At 32.0% G+C, this 20,504-nt stretch overlaps 1 protein-coding gene across 1 annotated transcript in view; it reads left to right on the top strand.

Annotated features, from left to right (window-relative positions):
• LOC134684634 (uncharacterized) overlaps window positions 1-20,504 on the top strand; it is a 55,405-nt gene that overhangs the window by 18,449 nt on the left and 16,452 nt on the right. The window contains exons 11-32 of the mRNA XM_063543936.1: window positions 39-239; window positions 522-796; window positions 2,002-2,125; window positions 2,579-2,797; window positions 5,934-6,090; window positions 6,489-6,769; window positions 7,059-7,256; window positions 7,510-7,639; window positions 7,865-7,899; window positions 8,402-8,540; window positions 8,938-9,164; window positions 9,563-9,721; window positions 10,439-10,634; window positions 11,052-11,306; window positions 14,011-14,231; window positions 14,467-14,572; window positions 14,811-14,927; window positions 15,435-15,570; window positions 16,058-16,238; window positions 17,476-17,752; window positions 19,586-19,772; window positions 20,237-20,448. Of these exons, the coding sequence (XP_063400006.1) occupies window positions 39-239; window positions 522-796; window positions 2,002-2,125; window positions 2,579-2,797; window positions 5,934-6,090; window positions 6,489-6,769; window positions 7,059-7,256; window positions 7,510-7,639; window positions 7,865-7,899; window positions 8,402-8,540; window positions 8,938-9,164; window positions 9,563-9,721; window positions 10,439-10,634; window positions 11,052-11,306; window positions 14,011-14,231; window positions 14,467-14,572; window positions 14,811-14,927; window positions 15,435-15,570; window positions 16,058-16,238; window positions 17,476-17,752; window positions 19,586-19,772; window positions 20,237-20,448 (4,033 nt within the window). The remainder of the gene's footprint in view (window positions 1-38; window positions 240-521; window positions 797-2,001; window positions 2,126-2,578; window positions 2,798-5,933; window positions 6,091-6,488; window positions 6,770-7,058; window positions 7,257-7,509; window positions 7,640-7,864; window positions 7,900-8,401; window positions 8,541-8,937; window positions 9,165-9,562; window positions 9,722-10,438; window positions 10,635-11,051; window positions 11,307-14,010; window positions 14,232-14,466; window positions 14,573-14,810; window positions 14,928-15,434; window positions 15,571-16,057; window positions 16,239-17,475; window positions 17,753-19,585; window positions 19,773-20,236; window positions 20,449-20,504) is intronic.

Consider the following 20,504-nt stretch of genomic DNA (forward strand, 5'->3'; position numbering starts at 1 on the left):
AATATTTTGTAGTAAAGAAAATTTGCAATATTTTTCAGATAACAATAGATGTTTCCCCACCACACGAAGGGTATGTTCATGATGGTATTAGAGGAGATCCTGAAATTGATTTCCAACAAGATTTACATATAGATGCTCATTGGGAAGGATTTTTTGACAGGGAGAGTGGTGTAGAATTTTATCAATATATCTTTTGTGGTCACTGCTTAAACAACGACGAATTCAAAGCTAATAACGAGGTATTGATTTATTTGTTTCGCGAATGTTTTTGTTAAACCGTCTGTTGTTCTGAAAGAATCGACTCATTACAAATAAAATTTTAGTATTTCTATATAGTTCCAATATAAGTATCAAAGGTAATACAATTTTAATTTGGATATAAAAACATGATAAAGGGACATAACGAGACCAAATAAAAACCAAACGCATTGTGAATAGTAGCTGTTGCATTTACATACTTGAAACACAACCTGCATTGAACAAAACCGTAACCCACAAGACTTACATTGTTTGTATTTCAGACAAAAGAAACCTACAATATGTTTGCATCATTTGAGGCTTCTACAGAGGGAACATATTTCGTTTCTGTGGTTGCTGTGAACAGAGCGAAAGAAAATTCAAATGTTGTCTGCTCTGATGGTGTTACTATAATGACAACTACGCCATATATACAAGATTTTGTGATGTCAGGTGCTAAAACAAGACCTAGATTAATAAGAGATAATGATGGAAATATTTGGTTCTTGGATAATATTCTACAGAGACATTTTGTACAGAACATAACCTCTAGCTGCATGTAAGAGACATCTTAAAAGTATTAGTTTCAAATGTTTAATGTGTTCCAAAGTTGATTTTGTTTTGTCTGAGTATTTTTGCTTCTGGTGAATACTACATACAGACGCCATTGACTACTATAGTTAAGCTAATGATAGTAAATTTGAAATTTCTGTATGATAACTGGCTGTCAGTTTGCACCAGTTTTTTTAAGTATAAGTCAGTGTACTTTGTCATTTTCCATATAATAATTTATGTTGTTCATAAGCGTCTGTTGTATTTTAAAAAGAATTATACATGAGTATATCATGTATATTCATTATGAAAACAATTACAAAAGTTCTAATGATTTCATATTAAATTCGAAAACTCATGAATAAAGGTTCATACATGGATCTTTATCGAAGGAGACTTAATCTAATGATCTATACAAAGAACATTGTAGACCATTAATGTAGATATACTTAATAAAAAAGGCTAGACAAATTACTATTTTGTTTGATGACGTCAAACAGAAACAAGATAATCCTCTGAGAAAAGACGTACGAAAAAAGTAAAATCTAAACAAATCAAATAATTAGGTGGATTAAACCTGGTTATAGTTAGCTAGACCTTTCACTCGAATAACAATAAAAAACAAAATAGTACAACATTCATCATTGTGTTATAATCTAAATTTCTATGAAAACAAACAAATGTGTTATAAAAAAGCACAAAAAAGCATATAGACAAAGAACATTACCGAAAAAGAAAGACGAGAACGAAAATTTACTATTATAGCACAATAACACAATGACGGGATGTGTAAGTTCAGGGTCACGTCATATGTATCAATGAAAAACAAAAGGGCATACGACAAAGCACATCAGGCAAAAATGAAAGACAAGAACACCAAATTTATATAACAAGAGAACAATAACACAATAACGAAATGTACAAGTATACAAAGCTACTTTAAATGGACATTACCAAAATCAGACTAAACAGTCAGCGTAATATTTATAAAGATGAATAAAAGGATACTATAACACGTTATAAAGATGGTAAACAACGTTAGTTCCCAGAAGCATATAGCTGGTTTCGGCACATGCTTGGATTTAGTGAGAGTGTTTATAGTTGTCACAAACTGCCAAATTGACTAGATCGTAGCGTAATACACAATGATAATCATAATTAGAAAAATTGCACAATTTAAATTTACTTTGTTGATAAAAAACTTTGTTTCAGAGTGACGAACCTCGAAAATGTAACCATTTTACCACTAGGAAAACCAGTATCGCAGAATGCAGTTCGGCTTTGTGGCATGAAAAATAACCTTCATATACTTGCTGTCGTATCCAAGGAAATTCAGGTACTGAAGTCGTTATATTTCTAAATGTTAAATTTAAAACAACATTATAAACTAAACAAAGTATAGATACATGTTTACTTATCATCAAAGGATACTTCAGATATAATTAGTACAAGTAAGAAGATATGCATGTAAAGCAAATTCAGAAACATAGCAAATCAAGTGCATTGTCTTATATGCTATTATCATATTACATCTGAACGTTATATTTTCGAAAATTTGAACAGAAAATAAAAGCTATGAAGAAATACGTTATAAGTCTACTAGTATAACAAGATAATACCGATCATTGATGAATTTAATTTTAGGTGCAAGCTCATGTTTTGAGGCTTTAATTTCTTTTACCGTAATACATTACGTGTGTTTTAGCATTGCCTAATTAGGAATGTGTTTTATTCTCTTGTGATCATTTAATCGAGGAAATTTATAAATATTGTCTTTTTGTTACATAAGTTCAAAATGTCTTGGAAACCAGCTATTGATGCCAATTTGATTCACGATTATGAAGTTGGATTGTCATCTACAGAAAACAGCATTGCTCCAGATATAGTTTTATTTCGAACAACAAAACATCATACTCACTTCCGGCTTAATCACCCAGATGTCCCGGATGGAAAGGAGTTTTATATCATAATTAAATCTATCAGTAAAGCAGGAGTTGAAGGACTACAGGTAAGTCGTTTGTTGCAATGTGGCAGATTTGAAAACAAAATATCGATTGACAAATTTACTTTGCTTGATAATGTTTCCACTGTTTGAAACATCTTCTGTCTTAAACACCATTATCATATATCTAAATCGACAAACGGACTAATAATCCCAAACTATGAAACAGATATTCAGATTAAGTATTGTGATTGTTTGTGCCTTGTCAGTCGCTGTCAGATATTTTTTTACGATTTTGTCAGAATAGTCTCCCCTTAGTTATCAACGTTGTCAGTCTGATTGTCATAAAATACTTAGAATGTAACCCCAAATAAAAGGTAATTCTATTATAAAAAAAAAAAAAATCATTAAATATACCAAAATATTTAGAAATGAAGTGCTATTAAATAATTGTATTCCTTTCTTTAATTCCCAGACATCGTATGTCGTCACCTTAACTCTGAATCATTTCATTAACATTTTGACAATCGCTTATTAGTAGCTCAATTTTTATGCCCCACCTACGATAGTAGAGGGACATTATGTTTTCTGGTCTGTGTCTCCGTTTGTTCGTCCGTCTATGCGTCCGTCTGTGCGTATGTTCGCTTCAGGTTAAAGTCTTTGCTCAAGGTAGTTTTTGAAGAAGTTGAAGTCCATTCAACTTGACACTTAGTACACATGTTCCCCATGATATGATCTTTCTAATTTAACTGCCAAATTATAGTTTTGACTCCAATATCATGGTCCACTGAACATAGAAATGATAGTGTGAAGTTCAGGTTAAAGTTTTTGGTCAATGTAGTTTTTGATGAAGTTAGTTACATAAACATGAAACTTAGTACACATGTTCCCTATGATATGATCTTTCTAATTTAAATTCCAAACTAAAGTTTTGACCCCAACTTCACGGTCCACTGAACATAGAAAATGATAGTGCGAGTGGGGCATTCGTGTACTATGGACACATTCTTGTTTTTTATAAAAATAAAATGAAAACTACGACCACGATTGTTGGCCCATGTGGAGCAGTTTATGTTTACCCTTCCGGAGCACATGAAGTCATCCCCAGTTTTTTTAGGGTTCCTGTTTCTCAGTATAAGGTTTTCTATACTGTGTCTTCTGTAATATTGTTTTTCTGTTTGTCTTTTTATTTTTAACCATGGCGTTGTCAGTTAATTTTCAATCTATGAGGTTGACTCTCCCTCTGCTATCTTTCTGTCCTCTTTTAAATAAATGGTATTTAGCTGCTTTAACTGTAATTTAAGACTAAAAGTATCCAAATTATTAACCAAAGAAGATGTGGAATGACTAACAATGAAACAAATGTCCACAAGAGACATATAATTAATTTAATACTCAAAGTAACAAAATTATTTGCCAAAGACACCAACAAAAGTTGTTGTAGTTTATAGTACATACACGATATAATAAACAAAACACATTGTTCAATTCGAACAAAACGTGTTTGTCATTGCCAGTACATACAGTATACTAAAACTGTATGTCCTGTGATTTTCTATCCATTTACCGACCGTGCAAGGGCTGTATAGCCAGTCAAGGTCGTTAAAAACTTCCATTTGTTGTCTTTCATAGATATAGGAAGATGTGGTGTGAGTGCCAATGAGACAACTCTCCATCCAAGTAACAATTTAAAAAGTAAACCATTATAGGTTAAAGTACGGCCTTCAACACGGAGCCTTGGCTCACACCGAACAACAAGCTATAAAGGTCCCCAAAATTACTAGTGTAAAACCATTCAAGCGGGAAAACCATCGGTCTAATCTATATAAACAAGACGAGAAACGAGAAACACGTATATATTACATAAACAAACGACAACTACTGTACATCAGATTCCTGACTTAGGACTGGTGCAAACATTTGCAGCGGGATTAAACGTTTTAATGGATCCAAACCTTTTCCCTTTTTCTGAAACAATAGCATAACACAACAACATAGTCAGTCCGTTTACCTATTATAATATAATGCCGTACTAGAAACACTTAATACGTAACTCACTCGTATGGAATTGTTTGCATAGTTCGTTAATATTGACAAGATTGGGGAGGCACCAAAAACAGACATACTTTGTTGATTTAAAAATAATGTGGCTCTACTGCAAAAAATATTTAAACGTGCATCACGGAACGACATACAACAAATGCCTTCAAATGTATAATGGCGGCAAAAAAAAAGATTTTGTCAATAATAGTACATGGATGACGTGAAAGTAAAAACAAACACACAAATATATTTGACGAAGACGCCAACAAAAAGTTTTTGGTATCAATATGACATTCAGTTTATTAAAAAAAAGTTTTTTCATGGTTTACTCCAGTTTCAAATTTAATTACGGACAGAAAGTCATAGGACATAAAATTGTAGTTTACTGTATGTACTAGCAATGACTAAAACGTTTTGTAAGATTTATTTGAATAATGTGTTTTGTTTATTATGTCGTGTTTTTACTATCTTATACTAAAACTACAAAAACGTTTTTTGCTGTCTTTTGGCAAATAATTTTGTTACTTTGAGTATTAAATTCATTCTATGTCTCTTGTGGACATTTGTTTCATTGTTAGTCATACCATGTCTTCTTTTTAATATATATACAGAAAAAAATGACAAAGACGCAAACAATGTTTGTTATTGATAGTACATGCGACGTTTAAAAATTAAAACAAACATAATAATGAATCTGACAAAAAACTAACTTTAACCTTTATTGTAGTTGATAGTACATACATTACATTGTAACACAATGTCGAACTACTAATATACACTTTTATACTATTACAATTTGTTTAATATTTTCAATGATATATCGAAGCAGCTGCAGGAAATACCCTGAATCGGATACAGTTATTTTTTCTTCTTATTATGTACCACAAGTATTATCCACATTTGTTAAAATGTTAATTGTTGAGTATATGTTTACGTTCATATTTTTGGGGTACGCTGTATGGTTGTACAAATGGAACCGTTATACTATTATTATATTTTAATCTATAATAATGATATTGGCTTATATTTCTATAAATGTGTAGTAAGGAAGGCACTAGCCACAGCAGGGTTTTCTAAACTAATGATTTTATAACGAGTACATATAACTATGTCAAATCAAAGTCAGAACCGAGTAAACGGTTTGTATATTATATTTCAGAGTATTGGTCCATTTATTGTTGATACAACAAAGCCACAATTTTCTGGCTCTAACATAGATGTTAACTTGATAAACGATTTTTTAATTGCAAACTGGACAGCAGACGCTTTCGAGGACCCAGACGACCCGTATCCAATGTATTTCAAGTATGCCGTTGGTAAGTTATACAAGAAATTATGCCATTTAATCAAAGTTAGGTAAAAGTTAAATGTTAATTGAAACGTTTGGTATTACATATTATGATGAGCATCATATAATTAAATACAAAAAAAAGAAGGACATGCTTCGATTACAATAACACGTATAAGGTAACACTCATAAGACGAGGAAAAACATATAGGACCATGCTCATATTAGACAAAGCTAACAGCCAAACATCAGTAATAATGCACCACATAGTAAAGTAAATATTTATTTATTTACATGCAAATTGCTCCTTTTGCGTCATTTAAGTTTCCTGCATACCGAAATATAGAGTATTGGTATTTGTATTGATATGTCAGCACTTTACATAGAAAGTACATTAATTATATGATAGCTACTTATATTTCAAAGGACATAGACCGAACATGTACGACATCCAATCTTTTCAAAATTTACAATTTGGTGGACCATGTAAACGAACCGTACCAGCCACGTGCACAGCCTTATCTGTATCACACCTGAAATGGTCACTTCATGGTCATCATGACTACTACTTTACCATCAAAGCTACAAATCTGGCAGGGCTATCCGTTATTCATTCATCAACAAGATATACCCACGATATTCAGTTACCTGCTGAAGGAATAGTTATGGATATTATACCCACTTCAAACCTTCAAAACGAGGCCAAGGTATGATATAATTCGATAGAATTTTAAATATTTGTAATGATTTATGTTTGTGGTACTGTAGATGAGTGTAAAAGACTTATAAAAATTCTGTTTAAATGGACCCTTTTGAATAAATGAGCAATAATGATATCAGTATATGCAAGAATTACAGTTTGATTAATAAAAGAACGTACATTTCATGGTTTTTGTCTTCGAATGTGTACAGAATTAAATTCCGAATTAAATACATTGTTTTTAAATAATTTGAAAGTGTGCAGTCTCATTTGTGAATACATCTTTTCAATTTAAGGATATCGAAGACAGAGATTTCACACAAGAGACAATATCACTGGCAGTGAGATGGTCAGGTTTTGTACACCCTCACCAACATGTTAATTACAGTGCTTGTATTGGAACAGTTCCCCGTTCCTGTGATACCTCGGCAATGAAAACATTGGAGACTTACAATAGTTACACCTTTACAGGTCTTAATCTTCAACCATTTCAGGTACCAAGTAGTCTGCTTATTTATATGTTTTATCATCTTTGCTGTTCAAATAGTAACTTATTATCAACGGTTTGTTTTATGTATTTTAACTCTAAAAAGTATGAAAATATGTCATTGATAAAATGTAAATAAGTCTATTAAAGGATTTTATTTTCAATGATGGATATGATATGAAAATTCATGGCTATGGATACCTTCAACTATGTTTCATGCTTTATTCGTTTCATATTTATGCATTGTTAACGTCTTGTAGAAATACTATGTGACCCTAGAAGCAGGTACAACAGGCGGTAGTGTAAAAGTCAGTTCAGATGGTATTAGAGTCCTTGATATCCACACAAATTTAACAGGCATTGTTATAAGAGATGGCAACAACTGTTCAGGTAATCTTTATTTTAATGAGTACAATATCAGTTAGAGATGTTAAAAACAATGTAAAAAAGACAAAAATTGAATAATTGAATCAACTGTTCAAATTCCTTACATATTTTTCCAAAATGAAAAATGTTAAACTAATTTAATGTCTGAGTAATATATGGTATAATATGAAAATATGTTAAAAACCTGTATGTCATATTCTTTAAATATATTCTTCACATTTATTATAGTGGCACCAGACTTAAAGCTGAGTCATCATAGCAAGGTATGTTCTCAAACTGATTCAGTGAGTAATGAATTATTCATAAAACAGTTACATTTTGATACTTACCAATCAGATTTACAGATGCCGATCTCAATCGGAAACCTCGTCAGCATTTGTTATCGGTATTTTAACAGTTTGAAAATAATCTTGGGTTGATAGAACATTTTTAGGGCCTATTACTGATTTAGAGTGTATTATTGTGTTCAGAAAACTTTCTACTGTTGAAAATTTCATTTTGAACCTATAACCTGGTTTTGATAATTATATTGCTTCAATAATTTAATTAGGTATATATAACCCACAATTCATATTCATGTATGCACTAAAACTAAAATATTGCAAACTAGATCAAGAGATGGCTATCGACCCCATATTTTGCACAGAGGAGTAATATACAAATAATTATATAATGCGTTTATAAAACCATCTGTTCATTGTCATCTGTTAATGAGATTTACTGCAAGTTATACATTTGTTAATGTTCTATTTGTTGTTTTTCAAGGATACGCGGCCTACTTGTGTAGAGGATGTAGAATTTCAATCTTCAACAACGAGTTTACATGTGTATTGGTCGATACCATCAATGTATACGGATTACATACGAGATGCATTTGTTCAACTTGAAGAACGAGTATTTGGAGGTTCGTTATTTACCTTTTGATTGTGTATAAATATTTCTTTTTGAACTGTATGATATTGCTGTATTTTTTTTTTATTTAACTGAGAGAATAATTAAAATTAATAAAAACTGTGTTTAGTCATGGAAACAAATCCATAAGGAAATTGTTATTAACAATACATTACAGAACCAATTGTCAAAGCATATAGAACGCATAATATCTATTTTAACAAAAACTTTTTTTTCAGGAGAACTACTAAGAGCTGTATGTTTTGTTTAAACGACATTATTTGTCAATTTTATATTGAATAGCAACAAACTGTGTTTCTCTGTAGTCTGGACAGACGTAACTACAATGTGTGACGGAAATATTTTGCAACTTGTATTCCATTTCTAAAGAGTTTTTCTTTCTTTAACAGATATATGGAAGGAAAATAGGGAGTTTCAGTATGTAGGAAAACACCAATATATCACGTTAAGTAATTTAGATTTGGAACCAGGAAAGACATATAGAGCTGTTGTTAAGTTTTGTGCAGAGGACTTGTGTTTCCCGCCAGTATATGGCAATGGTCTTACTGTCATAGTCAATTCTCCATCTAGTGGCATCATCACTGTTCACCAGGTTGATGAACCAAACCTTCACCAGGTAGTTTATAGCAAGTTTCAAAAGTTTTCGTAGATCTTAATTACGTTTTTATGCAAGACAGTATATTAAAAGAGTTTAGTGGTTTTATGTTAATGAAGAACACATGTACATTAAAAATTAAAAGTCACACACAATTGTAACTTGTAACATTAAAAGCAAGTATTGTGTATAGTTTGTTCTACACTACGATGTTAACTGTAAATCAATATACAGCACACTAACTTCTTTAGATACTACTCACAATATTTAAAAAAAAAAAAATGCTTTACCGAACTTTTTCTAATTTTTACATTTGACGAACGTGTTGATTAGATGATGTTAGTTTTAAAAATAGTCAGAGATATCTTAATGTTTTGCAACATGGCGAATATATTTTCTAAATATCTATTTTCGTATAGCTTTCAGTAATATTTGAGAGAATGTACGACCCTGATATAAAAGACCACACCGAGGCCCAAAGTGTTGTTGATTATTATGAATGGGCATTAGGAGACAACGTTGGTATTCATACCATATGGAATGAGATTGACAATGCTACTGTCGTTGATATGGAGCATGTAAGTATTCGTTTCCAATTCTGTCGCAAATGAATGATTTAGTTTTATACTAAAGAACACAATTGTGCTTTCCTATTATTTTTATAATAACTTTCTACTGAAAGAGCGGATAATTAATCCTAGCCATACTGAAATAGACAAAGCTATTGAATATCGATTAATAAAACGCAATGGCTTTCTTTTAAGGTTATCTGAAATAGAAATGAATCTGCCAGTAAAAGCGAGACAAAAGATACTAAAAAGCAACATAAGAATATCAAAATGTGCAAAGTTACAATATTGACGATATGAATTACAATACAAAGCCAACACATGAGAGTTACGACCATCAATTAAAACTGCATGTGTTCAGGATTAAAAAACATTCTAAAAGCATAACATTTGTAGTTTGATTTATTTTATAAAGTATTTTGACTTGAAACATAGTGCTATTTTATATTTTCATTTATTTTTATTTTTACCAAAAAGAAACAAATTATTAAAAGTGATCAATATGTTTCATTCACATTTGACCTGTTTACAACAGTAAATTAAACGTATGTATAATTGTATACGCATATTACATACAACGTTTCCAGTACTTAATTCTATTCCTAAAAAATGTAAATTGCAGAAAAAAAATAAATATATAAAGCTCCTTGAACACAAAGTTAGAATAAATACCTTTATATGTTGTTTAATTGAATACTACTTTACTTAGAAATTTTACATTTTCAGATACAATTCATTGTACCATTGAACTATAGTTTGGATTTTTCAAAATGCCGCAAGATATTCATCAGGGGTTACAATAAGGCTGGCATTTGGTCTACAATTTCCACAGAGATTAAAACATGCCGCGTCGATGAAGGTGATTCTCTCATTGTATCAAATGTTGTAATTGATGCGATTGGACAGCAAGAGACTACAATGGGTATGTTATGTTATCGTATAACTAACAAATTTTATTTGTTTGCATAGCCCCATTTAGTGCTTAGTTAAGACAACAATACATTAATAAGAAACTTGTTGAAACATTCAGAAATAATAACTGGTTTAACTGTTTAATTTCGTGTATAACCTTAGCTATAAAAAATATTCTGCTTTGAGCTTTCCTAATGAAAATAAATCAGGAAAAAAACGTTCGACACATGATATATCGATATCAAAAAGTAGCTGTTGTCATTTTTTCTGAAGGAATGCAATCATAAGAATATTTGTATTTTAAGGATAGAACACAATACTAGTAATCTATTTGTACTATTACATCCGCGTTCATAAAATTTGCATTTTGATAGATAATGTTAATCCGATATGATATGCTCACTATGATATAACTTTATTTACCTAGATGGAGCAAAGCGGGATAGCTACGGGCATGATATTTATCTACAAGAGAATGGCAGATGGGACGAGTCTGATGTCGACTATACACCGTATAAAAATATTATCTCAGGAGTGTGGCCATTATTACGTCACAAGAACTACACATGGGCTGTCATCGACTCTGAAAATTTAGATATCACAAGTTACTATAAAGATGATGACAAGCTACAACTGAAGGATCCCTGTTCACATCCTGATTCTATTAAATGCGGATTTACAGGTGAACTTCTTCATTCGTTGTGTGTCTGGTAGAAAGTTGTCTCGTTTTCAAACATATCACCCCCTCTTCTTTTTATGTCGTATATATTGATATTGTGATTACATAAAATGTACGAGATTTTTTGGGATACGATTTTATGGTTATTGAAATGAGTTTTATCAAAAAATATAAAGAATGGCTAAAAGATGTACGTACCCTCTCCGTCGTTTAAAAACTATGTTTTGAGTCAGAATGTTGTCAACTTTTTTAGCTCACTTGGCCAACAGGACCAAGTGAGCTTTTCCCATCACTTGGCGTCCGTCGTCCGGCGTCTGTGATCCGTCGTCCGGCGTCTGTGATCCGTCGTACGGCGTCTGTGATCTGTCGTCCGGCGTCTGTGATCCGTCGTCCGTAAACTTTTACAACATATCTCTCCTCTGAAACTATTTGTCCAAATTAAACCAAACTTGGTCTAAATTATCCTTGGAATATTTTGTTTAAAAAAATGTGTCCGATTACCTGGGCATCCAACATAGATGACCGCCAAGACTAAAAATAGAACATAGGGGTAAATTGTAGATTTTGGCTTATATCTGTGCAACTAAAGAATTTTGAAAAAATCTTGGATATCAGTTCAAGATCTATCTGCCCTGAAAATTTTCAGACAAATCGGACAACCCGATATTGGGTTGCTGTTCCCGAATTAGTCATTTTAAGGAAATTTTGCAGTTTTTGGTAATTATATTGAATTTTATAAAAGATAGAGATAAAATGTAAACACAAATAATGTTTAGCAAAAGAAGATCTGCAAATAAATTAACATGACAAAAAATGTTAGTTGACCCATTAAGGAGTTATAAACCTTTGTGATATATTTGTAAACATTTAGTGTAACTTTAGTGTCTATTTCATTTGAATCAATTAGTTTATGTGAAAGATTTGAACTGATTTAGTCATTAAAAACGATCCGATTCAAGGTCAACTATGAAAAGTCAACCAAATATGCCGAAAAATGTAACTTTTTGGATGGTTTTGATCAAAAATGAAAATGGCCGCATCCGTGTTCATCCTCAAACTTTATATATGTTATGTATTATCATAAAATAAAACTTCCATTTCAATATTAAGGATGAACACGAATGCGGCCACTTTCGTTTTACACGAAAACCGTCTAAAATTTAACTAAAATGCTAGAATCTTGAAGAATTCAGTAATTTAGCATGACTTTAAGGTGCCAGTACCCGAGATATGTTCGTTGTATAGTAAACAATAGCCCATATTTATGTAGCAGAAGCACTCTACTGTTCAATAAATAACTAAAAGTTTACATTTTATCAATTTTGAAAAACTGCTATATTTTGAGGCCAAAAAGGGCTCTTACTGGACCTACTCCTTTTAGTAATCTTTAAAAAAATCTTCTATTCGGGAACTTTTTCTACAAATTTAACTAAACTTGGCAACCATCATCTTAAGGTTCATGTAGACCCTATGGCTAAAATGGCTGTATTTTCACCTCAAAATTTACTCTGAGTACAGACAAACCTGTGCACCTGGAAAAGTTTTAAGGCATAGCATGCCCTTGATAATTAGATTTAAAATACATTGTATGATTTAGAAAATTGATTGCTTAACTGGATTTTGCCGTGCACTTTTTTTGTTCCTGCAGAAGGTGATAAAATTAACAAACAGTTGAGATTCCCTTGATATGGTCCACTCAGGTACACAGTTTAAATCACCAATTATTGTCAGGTATCTATTGTCCAACTATTGTCGATGTCAGTCAATATCGCTCACTTCAATTATTACCTGTGGGAAAGTTCTCAAACCTGTTTCCCAACTTAGTTTATTTTGGCACCTTCTGGAAAAAGAAAAAAAGTGCACTGCAAAATCCTGGTAAGTTTTTATTTTTCTAAAACGTAAAACATATTTGAAATTTATTTATCTAGGGCATGCTATGCTTGATTTTTTTTTCAGGTTTGTCTGTATTCAGAGTAAATTTCGAGGTGAAAATACGGCCATTTTATCCAAAGGGTCCACATGAACCTTAAGGGTATGAAGTTTCAATAATTTGTCTAATGACCTCGTTTACCAACCAAAATGGCCGACATGGCTAAAAACAGTACATAGGGATCAAATGCAACTTTTTGCTATTATCTTTTAATTCAAAGCATTTAGAGCAAATGTCATTCATTTCAATATATTTATTAAGTCAAGATCTAACTGCCCTGACATTTTTAGACAAATCAGGCAACCTGGTGTTTGGTTCCTGTCACTGAATTGGTATTTTTTTAGAAAATTTTGCAGTTTTTGTTTTTTTCCTATATATAAGATAAAGATAAACTGTGAACAACAATTATGTATAGCAAAGTAAGAGCCACAAAAAAGTCAACTTGACCAAAACGGTCAATTGACCACTTAAGGAGTTATTGCTCTTCATAGTAAATTTTAAACAGTTTTCGTAAATTTTTGTAAACTTTTTTGATATTTTCCTTTGAAAATACTGAGCCAAGTTCATTACAAATAGAGAAAATAGTAAACAACAAGAATATTCAATTAAGTAAGATTGACAAACACATCATCATCAACAAAACATAGTTTTCTCATGAACTCTATTCTCATCTATTATATATGTATGTCCTTTGTTAAGTATGATTAAAGACCAAGGTGAGCGACACAGGCTCTTTAGAGCCTCTAGTTTACATTTCGAACTATATATTTATTTTAGACAAAGAATACGTTAACGTTATATTCAATTCAAACGAGGAATTAGAACATGGAAAACGATACCTTGTTTGTATTCATGCACCAAGAACAGAGATACAATACGAGAAATGGACAGAGGTTTTAGAAGAAACAAATACCTGTAGTGATGGAGTTACGGTTGATTTAACACCACCTACTCCAGGTCACGTGTGGATTGGTATTGATCCCGATAGGAAATATCAGGTAAGAATTTATGAACATTGTACCATTGCTTTTTAACCAACTAAGATGAATGACAGACAATACTACGACGCACGGTAAAGACAAACAAAGTAGGCAAATCATACAAGAGTAAACTAAATATTGGATATTACTATCACGGTAAATGAGTTGTCAATAAATGGACCTGTCATACCAGTACAGTATCGATTATAACATGTAAATATATATCTGTAAATTAAATTTTTATTATTTTAAGTCATCGTCATCCGATATTTTCGTCAGCTGGGATGCATTTACAGATGTGGAAGAATATAAAAAGACTGTCCATAGTTCGGGAATTAAAGAATATCAAATTGGAATAGGTAAGAACTCACAATTTCATAAAATCTTATAAACAAACATGATTTGTATATAAGATTTTATGAAATTGTGAGTATAAATTAAACTCTTTATACTAATAGAAAGACAAAGGAAGTAAACGGTTAATTTCCCCACTGGTTTCAACACTTAAGTTGGTCTACCCTTATATCATGCATAACCAGGAGTAATTGGTTTTTTTCCTTGAAACAAATACAAGTTGTTGTATAATTTAAATTCTAGGATCAACGAAAGGAGGAACAGATGTATTTCCATATACAACAGTCGGACTTGTCAACCACTACACAATACATGATGTGCGGTTACAAAATGGGCATGAATACTATTCCACTGTTAAAGGTATCAATGAATTTTAAACTGCATTCAACAAAAGATTCAATGATGATAAAATGCAATCAATCGCAACCGCTCGCCGCTCTTCTGGTAACCTATTTACTTCAATCTGCCTAAATTCATTTTTTTTAAACTAACGAAATAGTAATCATGGTAATAGGCTGTTCTTTTTAAAAACTTCTCACCTTTAAACATTGCAACCATAGCTGTTACAAATACTCTGTTTTCGTCAACTCTTTTGATAAATGTTTCTCTAACATGCTTAAAAGAAATGTAGCGGTCAATACGTGGTATCAAAACCATCAATAATCAAGCGTCTACACAACATGTCTATCTTTTAATTTGCACAAAGTCTTTAATAAATGTAAAGAGACTACAAGATACATGTAATTAACACGTTCTTTGTTTTTTTTATTGCCACCGAACTGTTTTTATGGGATATTTTAACACATACATGTTCGATAAATACAATCTTACTATATTAATCTAAAGTCAGATTCTTTTGTATTTCAGCACTCGACTTTGCAACTCGAAGCGCGATAGCAGATTCACATCCAGTGAAAATTGACGCCACACCGCCAGAAAAGTCTGACAAACCAATAACTATTGAGGGGCGGCATATGTCTGATATGAGTGAAATCAATGCTTGGTATATAAACTTCAAAACCTCATATCACGGTTGATGTAACTTTTAAATCTTTTATGAACTTAACTCGTTCAATTGTGACTATACCATAATATCACAAAATGTACTATTTGGTCACTATCTATAACGTGATGATTTTAATCGCTTTTCTGTTAAATCAAATAATAAAATGATTTATGGAGCAATACCAAAACGATTAAACTTTATAAAATGATATTGTCGTAACAGGAGGGGATTTTATTTTAACAGAAAATGTTTATGTCCATTAACCTCAAACTCGTCACTACAAAAACCACTAACCAAAAATTCGATTTCAATATATAGTTTAATATTAGAAGAGAGATGTATATAAATATTTCATTTTCTAAATATTTATAGATAATTTTAATATGCAAATGAATGTGTGTGACTCATAGCCATCTATAAATTTTGCTTTGCATTGCATTCGGAAACTGTGATGGTCTAATCTTATTTTTTTTTTACATTGCAGTTGGAGAGATGTCTTTTTAGATAAGGATAGTGGAATTGATCATTACCTTTGGTCAGTAGGTTCTCATCCTGGACATGACGATATTATACCATTTACAAAGACTACACTAGATTGTGGGGTATCAGCTGAAGACACAACAATTGATATTCATGAAGGTCATGCTTACTTTATCACCGTTAAGGTAAATTGTACTATGATTCTATTCTACAATAACTGAAATGAATATTCTATGATGCTTATCGTTTACCTTGCTATATAAATCACGGGTCCAAACTATTTTAGTAGCCGAACATGAGCTTAATAGTATAAACGTTTTTTATTCAATCACCTCCAGTTTATAATGAAGCTTGTGTTGCTCAGTCTTTACTATTGATGTAAAGATTAAAGATTAAATAGCAAAGTAGAATTCATGAAACAATCTTTTTTTAATTAGATTATTGATAAAATGTGAAACACCACAGTATAAAGCAATGCGTCCCAAACGTATTTTAAAACCAGAAGAGTTAAACAACCTTTCAACATGGCCACAGGTAAAATCATCAATAAATGAAATGATGAACATCCATATTTTATATATAGTTAGATATACGTGTAAAGCGTTGATCTTTTAAAATCTCACCAGGTAAATAAAAAGTCAAGAACTCATTTTATCTTACCTCATATACATTTCAAGGAATATGATTGGTTACAAGCGTCCCCGTGTAGACAGTGTATATTCAATATAGGGTCACGCACTAGGCACTGTTTGATTATTTGAAAATTTTGAAAGTTCTGTTTAATATTGGTATATCAAGGTTGCTGAAATTAAATAGTTATTGTATACATAAGTTTTTAGTGCAAACCAATTGAAAAGGGTTCTTTAATTTCAACACTTGAACACTTTCATATAAAAATAAGAAGATGTGTTATGATTGCAACTGATACAAAGTCTAAATTCAAGAAATAGAGGTAGTCGGTTAGATCAATTCATTACATATTTTATGTGCTAGTGACCTAATATAATATACACAGGGTCAGTAAATTTCAAATGGAGTTCGAGCTTCGCTATCGCCCAATATGAAATTTACTGACCCAGTATATATCATATTAGGTCACTAGCACACTATGTACTGTGTACTAATGATATAAAGACTCATTAGAATATTGACCAAAAATGGTATGAACCCTTTTCAGACTTATGTTTGTTGACACACACTACAAACACGAGATTTAAATAGAACTGAATTATACCATGAATTAACTGAAGATTTTCGCAGACAGTTGAAATTGTATGCACCCCCTTCCCCCTAAATCAAGACAACATAAAGCATTCCGCCTTAACCAACTGATAACCTGCTGTTAAGCAGTCTCGGTTTGAAGGTGTTTTAATGATTAACGTCCTTATGTTATACTGAGTTTATAGTTTGTATTAATGCTAGGCTGTTAACAGAGCAAACCTTATCAGTACAGCCTCGTCCTGGGCTTACATATATGACATGTCACCCCCAGTTGCTGGACATGTATATGATGGAAGACTTGAATCAGCTCTGTCATATATGAAGGATATAGATTACCAAACAGATGTGAAGACTCTTTCGGCCTACTGGGAAGGATTTCACGATCCACATTCTACAATTAAGGCGTATTATGTCAGCATTGGGACCTGTCCAGAATGTGAAGACTTATTAGTCAACCAGGATATTGGAATAACGTATAGTAAGTTTATTATTTTACGACACACATAATAAAAGTAATTATTTTTGAATGTGTTCTATAACTGATATTAGATAACACATGTTTTATTATAGTTATAAATATCATTGCAGATGTATTTATTTCATCAATATTAGTACATATAATACTATAACATGCGGACATGTATATCATGTTGACATGCTAAATTGATTTTACAAAAAGAAACCAGTTTGGTTTTCACTCATATAAATTGACGATATACTAGAAAAATAATTCATATTGATTACTCTAAAAGAGAAACGAAAGATAACAAAGGAACATTCAAACTCATAGATTAAAAATAAACTGACAACTTCATTGATAAAAATTATAAAGACTAACAGACAAATTAAAGTACAAAAGACATATAATTCTATACAACAAAGAAAACTAAAGACTGAGCAACACGAACCACACCAAAAACTGGGGGTGATCTCATGTGTTCCGGAAGTGTAATCAGATCTTGCCCCAAATGTGTCAACCGTCGTGTTGCTTATGTTATTAAAAATCTGGTAAATAGTCTAATTAGGTAGGAGGTAGGTCACCTTCGGGAAAAGGGAAGGGTATTGTAGTTCCGACATTAGGAACATATCTGATATCATCTGTAAAACCGTTATGCCATAAGAGTCAACCAACTTGTGATGGCGTCCGTTCAATTTACAAAGAAATGATTCAACTTCACCATTTGGAACTCTTGATTTGATAGCTTTCTTGTGAGCAGCAATCCTCTATGAAGGAAATCATGATAGAGAATACAAACCCGAGGATATCATATCAATTGGCAGATATATTCTCCGTAAGCAGGCGCTACTAGAATGTTGCAACATAGAAATGGAAAGATCACAATTTGGAAGATGACATCATCTCTTTTGTCGTAAAGTTTTGTTCTCAACAGACCCTCGAGTTTTAGATGTAATAAAATTGAGAATGGAAATAGGGAATGTGTCAAAGAGACAGCAACACGACAATAGACAAAAAAACAACAGCAGAAGGTCACCAACAGGTCTTCAATGTAGCGCGAAATTACTACAAAGTCTAGATTTGAAGGAGACTTAACTGTATCTGTAGTATCCTTTATCTCTAGATTCGTTCATCATAGTCACCAAATGTTGTATTATTCAGTGAGAGAACATCATCTATATAGCGGAACGTAAAATTAAAGGATATTTCTAACTTCTCATCTTCCTACCTACGAAGTTCCTACATGAAGTCAGCCTCACAATTATAAATAAACAAGTCGGCAAGAAGAGGGGCACACTTGTTACTGCTTGCAATATGTGTGGTTACAATAAAAACACAACCTTTCAGAAATATTTGATGTAAAACAAATCGTTAGACTTGACTTTGGAAATGTCTGCTCTTCACATGTACCATACATCGAAACTGCATTTGTTCGTACATGTCATAAATCAGGAGTATGATGTTCAGTGGTTGTCGTTTAATGGTGTAGTTCAAAATCAAACCAAATAGTCTCTAATCAAATGGAAAATCAAAACATCAAACACATTAAACGAATGACAAAGCAAAAAACTATCATATTCCTGACTTTAGACATACATTTCCTTATGCAGACATTGGTGGATTAAACCTGGATTTATAGATAGCTTAACTGTTTACTTGCATGACAATCGCATATAATTCTAACTTATTCACAACAATGTGTGAGCAAAACAAACATATATGATGTTGTGACGTTATTCTACTGCATCAGATAAGGACGAATGTTGGTACCTGCTACAATTCCGTGCACCTGTTCTAAGTCCGATATCTAATGTTTAGTATAGATGCTAATGAGATTCTTTTCGTATTTGTTAGATTACACCTTATGTCATATGCATTTGGGATCAGGCATTCGATACTATACAACTATCACAGCATGTAATACAGCTGACATGTGTACATCTGTGACGTCAGATGGTGTTATTATTGACAACAGTCCACCAACTCAAGGAATAGTACTAGATGGTGTAGATGTGTATGACTTGGAATATCAGTCATTGAGGTAAACAGTGCGTGAATCTAATTTATATTCCTCGAAAAATACTTTTGACCTCTTGTTAAACGTATTGAGATTTTGTGTATGTCTTTGACTGAATCGTAGTACAAGTGTATTGGGGTTAAGGAGAAAGCATATACTATGCCATATTGCATTTTTTCGAGAAATTGTTAAAATGCTGTAATTGTTTACATCACATATGCATTCGTTATAAATATAATTCAATAAGTAATACCCCGTGTATTAATGAAATGCGTTTAATCAAGTGTAACTTTTCTATGTAATGTACAATTGTGAGTTTGATGGTCTGTTTTATAGGCAATTGAATTCTCTGTTTTTCTATATAATCATATCATCCTGATGTTTTTTGAAAGGCGTTTTAAAATATAAAAAAATGGTTGTAAATCAATGTGTGAGTTGCTTAAAGTGATGAAATACATCTTGTACCGCAATGTTGATTTCTGTTATAGGCGTTACCTTTCTGCTAAATGGTACGGTTTTACGGACCCTCAGTCGGGTTTAGACAGATTTACATGGAGAGCCGGAACGAAGCCTGGTCAGGATGATATTGTCAAATCAACACACTTACCACAGACTGATATTCTAGTTGAACCAGATCTTTCACAGAAACTGCCAATAGGACAGCGTATTTACATTACAATAAAAGCTTACAATAAAGCAGGTATTATTGAAATAATAGTGTCCTATTTGTTTTGGAAATCGATCTGAGCTTTCATG

This window comes from Mytilus trossulus, chromosome 9 (assembly GCF_036588685.1).
Source record: "Mytilus trossulus isolate FHL-02 chromosome 9, PNRI_Mtr1.1.1.hap1, whole genome shotgun sequence".
Lineage (NCBI taxonomy): Eukaryota > Metazoa > Mollusca > Bivalvia > Mytilida > Mytilidae > Mytilus > Mytilus trossulus.